General features: G+C 38.4%; 1 protein-coding gene across 1 annotated transcript; it reads right to left on the bottom strand.

Moving 5' to 3' along the window:
* Positions 1-756: 756 nt before the first annotated feature.
* On the bottom strand, positions 757-11682 carry LOC127429499 (RNA-binding protein FUS-like). The gene is made up of 16 exons (XM_051678540.1): positions 11561-11682; positions 11072-11105; positions 9919-9961; positions 9777-9837; positions 9580-9691; positions 9353-9468; positions 9057-9201; positions 4945-4979; positions 4350-4382; positions 2986-3092; positions 2757-2886; positions 2563-2673; positions 2353-2437; positions 2162-2247; positions 1354-1486; positions 757-1257 (listed from the first exon to the last, which is right to left on the bottom strand). Exons 1-16 carry the CDS (start codon positions 11568-11570, stop codon positions 1218-1220), a joined length of 1281 nt encoding a protein of 426 aa, XP_051534500.1. The 5' UTR covers positions 11571-11682; the 3' UTR covers positions 757-1217.
* Between the last annotated feature and the right edge of the window lie 4831 nt (positions 11683-16513).

Below are 16513 nucleotides of genomic sequence, written 5' to 3'. Positions count from 1 at the left end.
TTACGGTTCTTTAAGGGTTTGTAATGGGGTTCATTAACGACAAATGAATTTACAAATGCATAATTTACTGATGTAGTCATAACAACATTCATAAAATGGGTGACTTTCATGCAATATCTGCCAAATAGTGAGCCTCTTGTTATAAATGCTTAACACTTTCAACATTAGTAACCTATGAAAATGCTCATTAATGTAAAGTGGGCAAATATGAGCATTTATTAAAAAGTGACCAACAGTTGAAACCTATGTACATGAAGTTCAGTATGGTTTATTATATCATATGTGCTGCAAGTGTTTATGCAGAGGACATTAGGAAACTAGGACTAGGTAAAACCATTTTTGACATTGCGACAAAGTGAATTCAAGTGAGTCGAGACATTACAGTAATGAATATAACACAAAGCAGACTGAAGCAAAACGATAATGCCTCATTTTCATCTCACTATAATGGTGTATTTTTGCTGCAATGTGACAAATCATGAATCAGGATTTTAAGTTAATACAATGAAGTTTAGAAAGCATTTACAACATGCTCACTATTTGGCAAGTTCTGCAAAGTAATTTTTAATAACTTTTAATTTGTGGTGTAATAACTGCATAACAATGATTTATAATGCATTTGTAAATTACTTGCTACCTATTAATGAACCCTTTATTAAACCTTAAAGTTCACATTAGTGTTACCATTGTTAGGCTTGAAAGGTAACTGCTCAGGCATATGCCGAACATCAAAACAATAAGTAATGCCGAAGCACATTAAGATCACAAGTGTTTTAATATTTGCAAAAAGAAAACCCTAAGTAAAACATTTCATGTTGATTTTACAAAACAATGATATTAAGCATTTCACAAATCACACACTAAATACCAGATTCTACAAGTCAGTAAATTAAAAATTAACAAATAACATCTGGCCCCTCCCCCCTCCATTCAGCTAGAGCAAAATTACCAATTAAAGCTGATCTGATGCCAGTTTTAGCAATTCCCCTGACAGGTCTCAATTTATTGAAAGAGTCCAAAATACGATCCCTTCTACTTCCATGGCCCCTCACAGTAGATTCAACATTAATGGGGGGGAAAAAAACTGCTCATTTCCGACAGTACGTAGGACGTTCATGCAAAGGAAAGGTATGCAAACACAAACCTCTCCCCATTACCCTTTCAAACCCTTCCAATATCCACCCCCCCATAGCAAAGTTTTGGAATCCACAAAGTCTTCAGTATGGTCGTCCTCGTCTCTCGTCTCTGTGGTCTCCTCTAAAAATACAAAGACAAGTGTTAGGAAAACCAGTTTAAATGCATTTAAAAAAAATAAAAAATAAAAAACCCCACACCTCTTGGGTGAGTTTTTACCTTCCACCCATTTTGTAGCCGCCACCACCATAGCCTCCACGGTCACCACCCCTGAAACCTCCACCTCCTCTTCCGCCTCTGAAGCCGCCACGGTCCCCGCGGTCACCTCCATATCCGCCCCGAGCACCACGGTCTGGAAGTGAACAGTTTGTATGAGTGGTGCAGTGAACATGATATTTATCACCCGTTAATTAATGCAAGTCAACATGAAAAGACAGTGAAAGAGCGAGAGAAAAAAAAAAAAAAAGGCCAGGACTAACATTAGCTGGGTTTCCAATAACATTTTTACTCTAATTTTTAGGATCACAAATGCTGGATTGAAACTGCAAGACATGAATAAAATCTCCTATAGCGTCTCAAATGTTGCTCTGGTTATACTGAAATGCCAAAGTCCGTTATCAAAATGATTGGCTACCATTACCTCCCAGAACTGTGTGACACACTTCAACTCCAACAGAAGGCATCTGCCACTGAATGCTAACAAACACGCAGCGTCTTGTCTGCACGCTCTTAAAGTAATTTATTGCATTTAATAAAAGAGCCACTGTGGCTTCAACTTCAATTTCGCACCAATTTCTTAAGTGGCGAGTCTCTCACATGCAATGGAAACACTGCTTTATTTGCAAATTGCTTTTGCAATTTTGTGCATAATCTTGGATTGAAACCTGGCTATTGAGAATGTTTAAAGTTAATGGGGCCAATTTTGATTTCATGTTGATGAGGGAAATTGCACCCTCTATTGGTCACAAAAGGTTTGAGTGCTGGTAAAAAAATAAATAAATAAAATAAAAAAATACTATATCTGTACCTCCTCCATGACTTTCACCTTCTGGTTTAGGTGCTCCACATTTGTTACACTCATATCTTCGGGCAAAGTTCATGTTGCCACAGGAGCTGCAGGAGGTGGTATAAAAAGAGCTTTGAATTTTAACGTACAACAAATTCAACAAGTACAACAATTCCTCTCAAATTTTCACAAATAACGCTAGTCTTCCACACCTGTTGGGACAAGGCCAGTCTCCTCCTCTTACATCAAACGAGGGACCACCACCACCGAAGCCGCCACTGCCCCTTCCTCGAAAACCTTGGAGCAAACGCACCAAGATGCACAAAAACAACAGGAACACCTCGTTAGCCATTAATGCATTTTGTTCCACTAGTAAAGCAACTAGGACACAAGCAGGATGAAAAACAGCTTCCAAAACACACCACCACGGCCTCGCCCGCCACCACCGCCGCCGCCGCCTCCTCCTCTATGGCTGAACTCAGCCCTTCTTGTAGCAAACGACACCTTAATAGGTCTTCCATTGAATTCTTTTCCTGTATTGCAGATAAAATACCAGTGAAATCAGCATCACACATGCTTTGTAAAAGACAAGCAGACTCAGGGATGTTTCTCATACCATCAAACCACTCAATGGCAGCTTTGGCCGAGGGAGGATCATCAAATGACACTGTGGCTTCACCCTTCAGTCGACCAGTGGCTTTATCAGAGTATAGATTAATCATGGGTTGGCCCGTCTTCTTATTCACCTTTTTAAAGTGTGATTAGAGCATTGATCAGATTAACATTTGTTAATAAAACTCCTTAGTCACTTATAATGTGGTGATGTTTAAAGTGAGTCAGATTGCCTTGATGATTCCTATCTGTTTGAAGAAGTCTCCCACTTCCTGAGTGGTGACATCTTCTCCAAGACCTTGGACAAAGATGGTATTATTGTCCGAGTTATCCTGGTCATCTGGAATGGAGAGAATTAAAATCAAGGAAAGTTGAGAAAAGCACGTTGAGAAATTTCTCATTTTGATATACTATATCAGGGTGAATCTCACAAATCCAAGATAATTTCAGGTCACGCCAAAAATTCTAATCAAATATGGCGATCATCAGGGTACAAACACAAATGAAGAGAACATGACAAAAATGGCCAAATATGAAATAGATTGTGGACATTTGTTTTAGTGTCATATCAGCTTCTTCAATAACAGTTCATTAAGATTTTAAGTTATAGAGCCCCCTAACAACAGAAATTGATCAAATTTGGCATGTGTCCTCAGAATGTACGGTTGTTTGGGTGTACCAAGTTTTGTGAAGTTCGGAAATTGCACTCACAAGATACAGGCCAATTCATCATTATATGCCACACCCAAAATTGTACTGGCTAATAAATTTGCAAAGACTTCAAACAAACTTCTTTCACGTTGTCTTTATGGGGTATTGTTCGTAGAATTGAGGAAAATAATGAATTTAATCCATTTTGGAATAAGGTTGTAACATAACAAAATGTGGAAAAAGTGAAGCGCTGTGAATACTTTCCGGATGCACTGTATATCTTCTGAACAATTTATCAATCAAAATTCTTAAGTTTTTCAAGAGAATCTGTTGTGCACATCAGACAAATGGCCTAGGATGAGTTTGAAAATTTAGGTTTTTCAAACAATCTTCTCTTGCATAGATAGAAAACCAAATGACCAATTGATTACGGGGCACTGAAGGATTCAGAGGAAGTACACATTTCATTCTAGCCCTTTAGAGTTTGATTTAAAAGCTATATGATTTACTATTTGTAAATTATAGCAACAGCATGTGGCAAGCATCATCTGGACACCCAGTAAGCACATGCAAAATTTCACAATGATCAGCCATTTACAATTTAAATTATTAGCTGCTGGCAGCCATTTTTGTTGGTTTGTCCAATCAATTTTAAGGATGTATTAGCACTTGTATGTACAAACTTCCTTGATGAAAAGGTTGCAGTCAAGGAGTTTTAATTATAGCTAAATTGGAAAAAAAATAAAATATATAAAAATGTAGAGTGCATGCTCAATGTCTACATGAAGTTTACAAAGCATTGCAAAGTTTGGACTTTGCATGTAGAAGATATTGGTCAAAGTTGATGAACATTTGATTGACTTGTAACTCCAATTTCTGCTTCATTTTAAGTGAAATATTTTCTCTTGATTTCAGGGTGAAAGGCGATTAATCGATCAACACTAACCTCCGTCATCCTTTTGACCATAGTCTCTGGGTCCTGAAAAACAGCAAGAGACGAAAGAGAAAAACCACCATGAGAACTTCAGAAACTATCACTTTTCATGAAATTATAAAACCTATTTCACTAAATTTACATCTAGAAAAAAATAAAAAAAAATAAAAAACACCTTTTGCTACTTAGATGACTTGACAGTGTCAGTTTAAGCTATGCACCAGTGTCTGTTCAAAATTGCTGCACCACTTTCCAACACCTTTGACACCAGCACAAATTTTTTGAGTTTAGTAACAAAATAAATCCACCAAGTACTCTTCAGCTACATCATGTGTTTCTTCTTCGCCATGTGCATAGTTGGCATCCAGAACGCTGGCGTTTAATTCAATTTCCTCATGCAAGTATACCATGTTTTACAAGTAAAACTGAGTATATGTTAGACTTTAGCCCACAAGAGCATTACCAAAGGGAGGACAGCAATAAAATGTGAAGTTCCATTGAGTTTCACAGATAAAATGGTGGCTCTCAAGAGTTCATTTGCCAGTTAATCTTTCTGTATCTCTTATCTCCTTCCCCCATTGAGACAGTTCGGATGCTCATCACTTACCACCGTAATTTTTGTAGCCACCGCGGTCACCACCACTGCAGAGGAAAAATTGAAGATATGATGGCTTTCCTTTGTTGAAACCTGGGAGCACAAGGCTCCCTCTCTTTATCAGTACTCCTGCCATGGTTTACTACCGAGGAGGAAACATCTCCCATTGACAGATGATGGGCCAATAGTAAATGTAACATTTCAAATTGAAACTGAGGCAAGTCTAAAATGGACTTTATCTGCTTCCAATTGAGAATTGATTAAATGCTCAACTTTAAGATTTGTTGCTCTGAATTGAGACTGTGATGCAACTAAAACCAGAGCAGAGCGTGGAGGACAACCTCGCCGCTCCCTCTTTAGTTGTCGTCAAAGATTTTAACCAGATTGTCTAATGTTCTGGTAATCGTGTAGACGAGCAAACATTTTCTTCCATTATGAGTGCTTATGAGCTCCAATGGCTGAGGTCCAAGTTTAATTTCACTCACTTTGATACCTGTAGTATAAAATGTAGACCATGTTAACACAAAAAGAAACAAACACTTTAAAGACACCGATTCATGTGGAGTGACTGAGAATTGTTCCTTTTCACTGAACTTTCCATTAATAATAAGTTTCAATTAAAACAATGGACAGGGCAGCCAGAAGAAATGAGCACTACCAAAATAGCTAAAAAAAAAATAAAAATCCCAAAGCAAACTTAAAAGCTTTTTCAGTTAAGTTAACTTGACAAAAATGTAACCTACTTCAGAACTGTCCTTGTGACTTTGCTTTAGCGTTTACAACTTTCAAGTCCAGGGAAATTAACTTTAAGCCGTGCCCTTACTACACAACTGACAGACTACCAGAATCACTGTACTGCTCACAATGTGTCTTCAGTGGTGTTGTCATGTCACAGCCAATGTGTGCATATTAGAGGTAGACTGATCTAACGGTTTTATGGATTAATCGATGCCGATAGTTCCACTCTCGGTTATCAGCAAAAATCTATGTCATTAGGTTCATTCCTCAGTGTTCCTCCTCCAGAGAACACGACAGTTACAACGGCTTGGTTCTACAGTATAATGGCAGCCTATAGAGGTGAATAATTTTTTAGATCACTGACACCTGTGGGGTTTTGCTGCCTTAATCTATTTTCCATCCTCAGTTCAATGCATTTTTTTTTATTAGATATTCAAGTGGTCCAAATTGGTCAAAAAAAAAAACTGGTGAAACATACATGTATATATACAAAATCTGGTGCATAAATGGACTACAGAAAGTAGGGACGCACCGAAAATATTTGGCCAAAACAGCAAAAAAAATTACAAAAATAACAATGTCCGAAATAGTTTGAGGGCTGATGCCATTGACTGGTGACGTTTAATTAGCGCTTTGATGACGCGTTTTGACAGTGTCAGCGTCTCCTCCCATTTTGTGCACAACGTGGTTAAGCTACAACAAGTAAACATGTCTGCATTGTGGATGAACTTCAGTGACCAAAAAGGATGCTAAAGTAGCAATGTAAAATTTGATCAACTGATATCGAGAGGCTGCTCTTTGCCGAATAACTTTAGTACAACCAGTTTGATTCATCACCTGAGAATATGACACCCTGAACAGCATACAGAGTTCACCAAAACAACGACAAAGAAAAATCTCCCTGGCGAAACACTCTTGGAGGCTGTCAGCAGGCGATTTATTCAGATGGAATCCGTACCCTTGTACGGCATCGCTAATTGATCCGCGATACAATAGATAATTACTTTGATTCTGGTATAAAGCAGCGGGCACACGAAAATGATCAAAACTGAAATTGATATGATGGAGACCAAAGACATGGGACTCAGTGGACTGCCGGTTGAGGATAATGGATACGGTGCGCACAACACAGAGACTTCTCCGATGTTCAAAAACGCCCATACAACGGATGAGATGCGCACACCACCGATGCTGTATGACGTTCGACAAGATCATAAGAGAGCAACCCAAATACCAGACTGACTCCGAGTGCTACCGCGCAACAATTTGATTGTTATATTACAGAACCCTATTTTATTTTTAAATAGATAAATCTGAGTGTTTGATATTTGACACCTAAATAAATGTTATGAAGTGCACAGTTCAGAAATAAAATCCACTTTTCACCTTTGTACTGTTATTTTTTTTTTCTTCCCCCTCTCCTTATTGATAAGCTTAGAAGCTAAATTAATTGACTAAATTAAAACACATTGCCACAAATGATCACAGTAATTACCCAAACTTTATTTTCGGCTAAATGAAAATTAATTTTTTACTGAAATTAAAGTTTCGGTGCATCACTAATAAAAAGCTTAATTTGGCAAACAATTGAAATATAAAAAAGCACAGATGTAACAGATCCAAGACAAGTCAAAATAAGAGACTTGAAATAAGTCCCACTTTATGCACCAAATCTTAAAATTATTTCTTTTTGGTTATTTGGATTTTGATCCAACAATAAACTGAACCTGGGATTTCATTAATTTTGGACTCTTGTAGCATCTTTATCCATGCCAGTCTTAGTCAGGAAATAAACAATTAACATTCTATAAATCGATTTTTAAAATCATCCACCTTTTCCAACACATTATAGTAAAATCGCAAAATTCACTATTTGTCAACCTCTAGTGCAAATTACACAAAGCATAGAAGTAGTGAACACATTACAAGATCTTTGGCCAAGAGTAAGAAACTGTTTGTTCATGTGTTACATTCGAAACAGGCAATTGTTCATGGGACTTCGACAGATGAGCAGCTGGCCTCTCAGATTTATAATTTAAACAAGTTTCACTTTTGACACCATATTTGTTTCAAACCATACAAAAAAAAAAAAAGTCAGCTTGTTAAACACTTCAATTTAAAATCAATTAACAAATGTTTGATTATATGGTATGATCAAATTATTGTATATTTTATGTAACATGTAGAGCTCCATGTTTGCTCCACATTCATCAACACTTGCTTCAGAAATTAATCTTTGAATCTTGTTCAATGTTTTTTTTTTTTTTTGTTTTTTTGTAAAAACAAAGCACATCACTGTTGTCAGAGAATCAAGCACTACAAGACTGTGGCAACATCACAAAACATGCTGGAAAATACTGATGTGTTTGTAACAGCTCAAGACAAGAGCCGATTACGTCACTGTCCTACTCCTACTTAACGAGTCCGAACATTGCCGTCCGAAGCAAGCATCGATTTGTCTGTAACCTGGTGTTTTTGTCACAGACCTCGAAAACCCGTCTGCAACAATCACAGCAAAAAGTGTAGTGAGGGCACGGCCTTTGTAAGTGTGAAAATCCAATCAAAATGGCTCTGGAATATGCTGTAAAATGTGTCAGGTCTACTTAGGGCTCTCCTACACAAATGATGTTTCACCATAATTAGCCAGGCTTCCATTCACTTATCTGGCGAGTCAAACAACAAGCAAGACGTTTTAAGACTTGTATGGATTTCGTTTTATGGATTCTGAAGTAGCTGAAACCTTGAAGAAAATAGCCATAGACATACCAGTCATGCATTTAATCATTCATAGGAATAAAATAATAAGAATAAAAAAAACCTTCTAAAATTGTGCATTTTCTTTGTGAATGAACTTTTTAAATGGAAACCTGGCTACTGTTTAAGTCTACAACCTTCTTTATACACATTCTATGTCTCATTCTGTCAAACACATTCTATTCCAAATGGTGGGTGTTATTACAGATATACAGAGATGCTGGCTCCAAACCAAGTGTAACCACTTCAAAATGAAGTGGAACCACCTTTTGCTGTACAATAGGGGAGTTTAAAGTCTAACCTGCAGATATTTAACCAAAATGATCATCCACAGATAAAAGCAAAATATTAAGCTTTAGGGCTAGGTAAAAATTAATTCTCCAAATAATCAGACTTCATTTGAACAATACCAATAGCAAATTTTGGTTGAGTTTACTATTTTACCTGTTAAAAAGAAACAGCAATTGAACTGCATAGTCCAAGCGCTGTTGTCACATTCTAAAATTAATATTTTCTTCCTTTCATCAATATCATACAGGCCTATTAAACGTCTGTGCAATCAGTTAGATAGCATTATTTCATGCATCTTTAAGTGACAGTACAGCAATACCTTCTGGGATGGGCACACTTACCCAATACCGGAGGGTGGGCCGCCTCGGCCACCTCTGTCAAAGCCACCACGGTCATAACCGCCACGATCATAACCCCCACGTCCCCTGCCCCTGTATCCCTCAGACCGATCTGAGCCACCATCATCACCATACCTCCGGGTATCACCTGAGGACAAACATTTCTGTAACCAAACTTTACCAAAAACATTCCTATAAAAAGTCACAACACAGACCATTAAGGTTCAGATTAGTGGTCATCCAAGGGAGGGACACATGTCTGCTGAATTTAAATGCATAATACATTCCAAAGGCATTACCATCGTTGCGTCGTCCGTAGCCACCTTGAGAACCCCCATACGAGCCACCGGACTGACCATACCCTCCGGCACTTCCACCTACAGACTGCTGGCCATACGACTTCTCTCCACCGAAGCTGTATCAGAAAAAACAGGGGTGAAGAGGTTTAGACAAAGCCTTCATCAAAATGCCATAAAAGCCCTGATCCTAGGTTTAGTCTGTATGCAATTTAAAAGTCAGATCTCACCCAGGTGAGGATTCAGAGCCCTGCTGTCCATAGCTGTCATAGCCCTGCTGCTGCGGTGGTTGTTGACCATAGCCAGAGGAATATCCTGGAGCCGACTGGCCATAACTTTCTCCTTTAGAGAAAAAGAATTACATTCCAACTCTCAATAACAAATTGAATTTTAATGGAGAGAATGGAAAAAAAAAAAAAAGTCATACCACCACCAGATTGCCCAGAACCACCATAAGAGCTGCTTCCATTGCCTTGACCATATCCCTGCTGGAAATACAAAACCAGTCACACCCAAACACTATTACGACACTTACAAACAACAGACTACGAATATTTTAAAATCATTACCTGTCCGCCTTGATAACCTTGGGATCCACCATAAGATCCATAGCTGTATATTTAATAAAGAAATGTTAGTATGCATCCCGAAATATATAGCAATACATTTGAAAAACTTCATTGTACAAAAAAAAGAAAAAAAAAAAGGTAGGCCCACTGTGCTTTATGAGAGTAGTTTGATCATTTGAGGACTGCAGTGGGTTATATAAAACATGACTAGCAGAACACAGAGTTATTCATGGAAATTCTGAAATGTACATTATATACACACACACCAATCAGCCACAACATTAAAACCACCTGCCTAATATTGTGTAGGTCCCCCTCGTGCTGCCAAAAACAGCACCAACCCACATCTCAGAACAGCATTCTGAGATGATATTCTTCTCACCACAATTGTACAGAGCAGTTATCCGAGTTACCGTAGACTTTGTCAGTTCGAACCAGTCTGGCCATTCTCTGTTGACCTCTCTCATCAACAAGGCATTGCAGTCAACAGAACTGCCACTCACCGGATGGTTTTTGTTTTTGGCACCATTCAGAGTAAATTCTAGAGACTGTTGTGTGTGAAAATCCCAGAAGATCAGCAGTTACAGAAATACTCAAACCAGCCCATCTGGCACCAACAATCATGCCACAGTCCAAATCACTGAGATCAAAATTTTCCCCCATTATGATATGATATGTGCACCTTAACTGAAGCTCCTGACCCATATCTGCATGATTTTATGCACTGCAGCCACACAGTTGGTTGATTAAATAATCACATGGATGATTGTTGGTGCCAGATGGGCTGGTTTGAGTATTTCTGTAACTGCTGATCTCCTGGGATTTTCACACACAACAGTCTCTAGAATTTACTCTGAATGGTGCCAAAAACAAAAAACATCCAGTGAGTGGCAGTTCTGTTGACTGAAATGCCTTGTTGATGAGAGAGGTCAACAGAGAATGGCCAGACTGGTTCGAACTGACAAAGTCTACGGTAACTCGGATAACTGCTCGGTACAATTGTGGTGAGAAGAATATAATATCTGAATGCTGTTCTGAGATGTGGGTTGGTGCTGTTTTTGGCGGCACGAAGGGGATCTACACAATATTAGGCAGGTGGTTTTAATGTTGTGGCTGATCGGTGTTGGTAATGTAAATATTCAATTAGACTTGCCTTTGTTGAGCTCCATGATGCCCGTAGCCTGAATCTACGGGTCAAACAAGCATGAATAATTAGTCAGAGTATATGACATTTAAATAACACCGCACACGAAACAGTTTAAGCACGTATACATAAACACGCACAACACACGTATGCAAATACAAGTATGCGCTGATCAGCATGAATGCTAATGCTAAAAATCCCACCACGCCACACAATGAACATGGCGCTCAAACATAATTCATCACAATTTAAATCATTCTTATTGAGCTGGACGGCGTTAAACCAAACAACTGTTGTCATTCAAACAAACATTTATATTTATTTTCTCTTAAAATCTTTGTTAACACTTCTATTCTGACAAAACCCGCGCGACCCACTTAGCCACCAATGCTAAGCGCGCGCTGTGCTAAAGCGCTTCTATATCTAACAAACCTAAACGGCAAACGGTTAAAAAACGACGAATGCTTTCTGAGAGCTTATTTACAAAATATATCTTACCTGAGGCCATCTTTGCGAATCAAATAAAACTAGATGGCCACCAGTTCCAAAATAAAGCAATGTTTAAAAACCCGGCACGAGCGCAACACACGCACACCGCAGCTCTTCTTATGAACTCTGACGCGACACTGGACGGTACCATCTCTTTAGCAGAAATGTGAGGATAAAATCTTTGATTTGACACATATAACAATACAAACATAACAGTGAAATTTACTGATTTACTGATTATAAATTACGGGGGATAAATTACCCCGTAATTTATCGTGATATTAAATGTGATGTGTAAAATAAAAGTATATTTATTATGTGGAAAAACATTTGGAGCATGACCCCTTTTGGTTGGAAAGTGGTATATTCTTTGCGCCGTTTTTGTCACTTGATCATCACGTTTGTGACGTGAAAGTAGTGTCGCTAGATTTAGCGACTTTTTGACCCCCTTAGCGAGTAAAAAAGCCATCTAGTTACTAGTGACAATTTTAGAGACTTTTGTAGTCTGCTTCAGAGACATCCTTCCACATCTGGTGACAGAAAAAAAATCATCAGCTCTATCGTAAATGATGTCTAATTTTTCTCAGTGTTGTAGCGCCCCCTATGTTTCAAGTAATGTGATTGACCTGCATGCCATCAGCGGGTGGACACGTGCAAACTATAAATCTATAAATTCTATAAAATCGAAAGACTGACAGGTTTCGTGTTATTGGTATTTGTTGCGAGAATCTCAACCTCAATTCAAGTGCATGCTCTCCGTTTAGAGGAGTAAAATAAACCTACAGCGATAGAAAAGCATTAAGAAATTATCTAGCAGGGCGAGAGAGAATGGAAATGAACCCCTGATCTATAATAAAGTATAGTGATAAGTGGCATGAACAGACGAGGTGTCACTGTCAAAAATCATTGTGACACAGTAACACTGGCACAAGTAATAAACACTGATGGTTCAGCATAACATAACAGATAAAAAAAAAAAAAAAAAAGATACACTGGCAGCCAAAAGTTTGTAATAATGTACAGATTTTGCTGTTTCGGAAGGAAATTTGTACTTTAATTCACCAAAGTGGCTTTCAACTGATCACATAGTATAGACAGGACATTACTCTCTCGATTAACACTTTTTATTGATTCCAACAAATGAAAACAGAAAAACAAAACATATATGTACAGAATAAACTTTTAACCCCCATTATTCCCTTTCCCCCTCCCAATCCCCAGCCCCACCCTAACCCCAACAAACATCCCTGTGGTCAAAGCTAAAGTACACACACAAAGAAACAATATATATATATATACAGTTGTGCTCAAAAGTTTGCATACTCTGGTAGAAATTGTGAAATTTTGGCTTTGATTTTGAAAATATGACTGATCAGGCAAAAAACATGTATTTTATTTAAGGATAGTGATCATATGAAGCCATTTATCATCACATAGTTGTTTGGCTCCTTTTTAAATCATAATGGTAACAGAAATCACCCAAATGGCCCTGATCAAAAGTTTACATACCCTTGAATGTTTGGCCTTGTTACAGACACACAAGGTGACACACACAGGTTTAAATGGCAATTAAAGGTTAATTTCCCACACCTTTAGCTTTTTAAATTGCAATTAGTGTCTGTGTATAAATAGTCAATGTGTTTGTTAGCTCTCACGTGGATGCACTGAGCAGGCTAGATACTGAGCCATGGGGAGCAGAAAAGAACTGTCAAAAGACCTGCGTAACAAGGTAATGGAACTTTATAAAGATGGAAAAGGATATAAAAAGATATCCAAAGCCTTGAAAATGCCAGTCAGTACTGTTCAATCACTTATTAAGAAGTGGAAAATTCGGGGATCTCTTGATACCAAGCCAAGGTCAGGTAGACTAAGAAAGATTTCAGCCACAACTGCCAGAAGAATTGTTCGGGATACAAAGAAAAACCCACAGGTAACCTCAGGAGAAATACAGGCTGCTCTAGAAAAAGACAGTGTGGTTGTTTCAAGGAGCACAATACGACGATACTTGAACAAAAATGAGCTGCATGATTGAGTTGCCAGATAGAAGCCAATGCCACAAAAAAGCCCGGTTACAATATGCCCGACAACACCTTGACACGCCTAACTGCAGAAAAAGGTGAAGGTTCTGGAGTGGCCATCACAGTCTCCTGACCTTAATATCATCAAGCCACTCTGGGGAGATCTCAAACGTGCAGTTCATGCAAGACGTCCAAAGACCTGGAGGCATGTTGCCAAGATGAATGGGCAGCTATACCACCTGCAAGAATTTGGGGCCTCATAGACAGCTATTACAAAAGACTGCACACTGTCATTGATGCTAAAGGGGGCAATACACAGTATTAAGAACTAAGGGTATGCAGACTTTTGAACAGTGGGTCATTTCATTTTTTTCTTTGTTGCCATGTTTTGTTTTATGATTGTGCCATTCTGTTATAACTTACAGTTGAATATGAATCCCATAAGAAATAAAAGAAATGTGTTTTGTCTGCTTATTCATGTTTTCTTTAAAAAATGGTACATATATTACCAATTCTCTAAGGGTATGCAAACTTTTGAGCACAACTGTATATATAGATAGATAGATATACAGTACTGTGCAAAAGTCTTAGGCACATAAGATGTTTCACAAAAGCATTTGTCTTAAGATGGTTATTTATATCTTCAGCTTTAGTGTGTCAATAGGAAATATAAATGTTAGACTCATAAACATTATTTTTTGCAAATAGAAAAGATTAGAATAGAAGAACAGGGAGCCATGCAACAGATGTCATGGCCCCCACAGAGCCCCCCCACTGAACATCGTGTCAGTCTGAGATTACATAAAGAGACAGAAGCAATTGAGACAGCCTAAATAGATAGAAGAACTGTGACGAATTCTCCAAGAAGCTTGGAACATCTTATCTGCCAACAACCAAGAAAAACTGTGTCCAGGTGTATCTAGGAGAATCGGGACTGTTTTAAAGGCAAAGGTGGTCACACTGAATATTGATTTAGCTTTTTTATGTTTACTGGACATTTTATGACATTAAGTGATAAATTAAAACTATTTATGTAATTTTTTTGAAGACATTCTCACTATGCAACATTTTTCACAAGTGCCTAAAACTTTTGCACAGTACTATACAGTTGTGCTCAAAAGTTTGCATACCCTTGCAGAATTGGTAATATATGTACCATTTTAAAAGAAAACATGAGTGAGCAGGCAAAACACATTTCTTTTATTTCTTATGGGATTCATATTCAGCTGTAGGTTATAACAGAATGGCACAATCATAAAACAAAACATGGCAACAAAGAAAAGAATGAAATGACCCCTGTTCAAAAGTCTGTATAACCTTAGTTCTTAATACTGTGTATTTCCCCCTTTAGCATCAATGACAGCGTGCAGTCTTTTGTAATAGTTGTCTATGAGGCCCCAAATTCTTGCAGGTGGTATAGCTGCCCATTCGTCTTGGCAAAATGCCTCCAAGTCATGCAAAGCCTTTGGTCGTCTTGCATGAACCTCATGTTTGAGATCTCCCCAGAGTGGCTCGATGATATTAAGGTCAAGAGACTGTGATGGGCACTCCAGAACCTTCACCTTTTTCTGCTGTAACCACTGGAGGGTCAACTTGGCCTTGTGCTTAGGGTCATTGTCGTGCTGGAAAGTCCAAGAGCGTCCCATGCGCAGCTTTCGTGCAGAAGAATGCAAATTGTCTGCCAGTATTTTCTGATAACATGCTGCATTCATCTTGCCATCAGTTTTCACAAGATTCCCCGTGCCTTTAGAGCTCACACACCCCCAAAACATCAGTGAACCACCACCATACTTCACAGTGGGGATGGTATTCTTTTCACTATAGGCCTTGTTGACCCCTCTCCAAACATAGCACTTATGGTTGTCTCCAGAAGCTGTGAGGCATGTCAAGGTGTTGTCGGGCATATTGTAACGGGGCTTTTTTGTGGCATTGGTACAGTAAAGGCTTCTTTCTGGCAACTCGACCATGCAGCTTATTTTTGTTCAAGTATCGTCATATTGTGCTCCATGAAACAACGACACCGTCTTTTTCCAGAGCAGCCTGTATTTCTCCTGAGGTTACCTGTAGGTTTCTTTGTATCCCGAACAATTCTTCTGGCAGTTGTGGCTGAAATCTTTCTTGGTCTACCTGACCTTGGCTTGGTATCAAGAGATCCCCGAATTTTCCACTTCTTAATAAGTGATTGAACAGTACTGACTGACATTTTCAAGGCTTTGGATATCTTTTTATATCCTTTTCCATCTTTATAAAGTTCCATTACCTTGTTACGTAGGTCTTTTGACGTTCTTTTCTGCTCCCCATGGCTCAATATCTAGCCTGTTCAGTGCATCCACGTGAGAGCTAACAAACACATTGACTATTTATACACAGACACTAAATGCAATATAAAAAGCCACAGGTGTGGGAAATTAACCTTTAATTGTCATTTAAACCTGTGTGTGTCACCTTGTGTGTCTGTAACAAGGCCAAACATTCAAGGGTATGTAAACTTTTGACTTTTGCCATTTGGGTGATTTCTGTTATCATTATGATTTAAAAAGGAGCCAAACAACTATGTGATGATAAATGGCTTCATATGATCATTATCCTTAAAAGACAGTTTATTTTGCATGATCAGTCACACTTAAATGTTTCAGATCATCAAACAAGTTTAAATATTAGTCAAAGATAACACAAGTAAACACAAAATGCAGTTTTTAAATGAAGGTTGTTATTATTAAGGGAAAACAAAATCCAAACCTACATGGCCCTGTGTGAAAAAGTGATTGCCCCCTAAACCTAATAACTGGTTGGGCCACCCTTAGCAGCAACAACTGCAATCAAGCGTTTGCGATAACTTGCAATGAGTCATTTACAGCGCTGTGGAGGAATTTTGGCCCACTCATCTTTGCAGAATTGTTGTAATTCAGCCACATTGGAGGGTTTTCGAGCATGAACTGCCTTT

This window comes from Myxocyprinus asiaticus, chromosome 39 (assembly GCF_019703515.2).
Source record: "Myxocyprinus asiaticus isolate MX2 ecotype Aquarium Trade chromosome 39, UBuf_Myxa_2, whole genome shotgun sequence".
Classification (NCBI taxonomy): domain Eukaryota; kingdom Metazoa; phylum Chordata; class Actinopteri; order Cypriniformes; family Catostomidae; genus Myxocyprinus; species Myxocyprinus asiaticus.
This window is presented reverse-complemented; position numbering and strand designations above follow the sequence as displayed.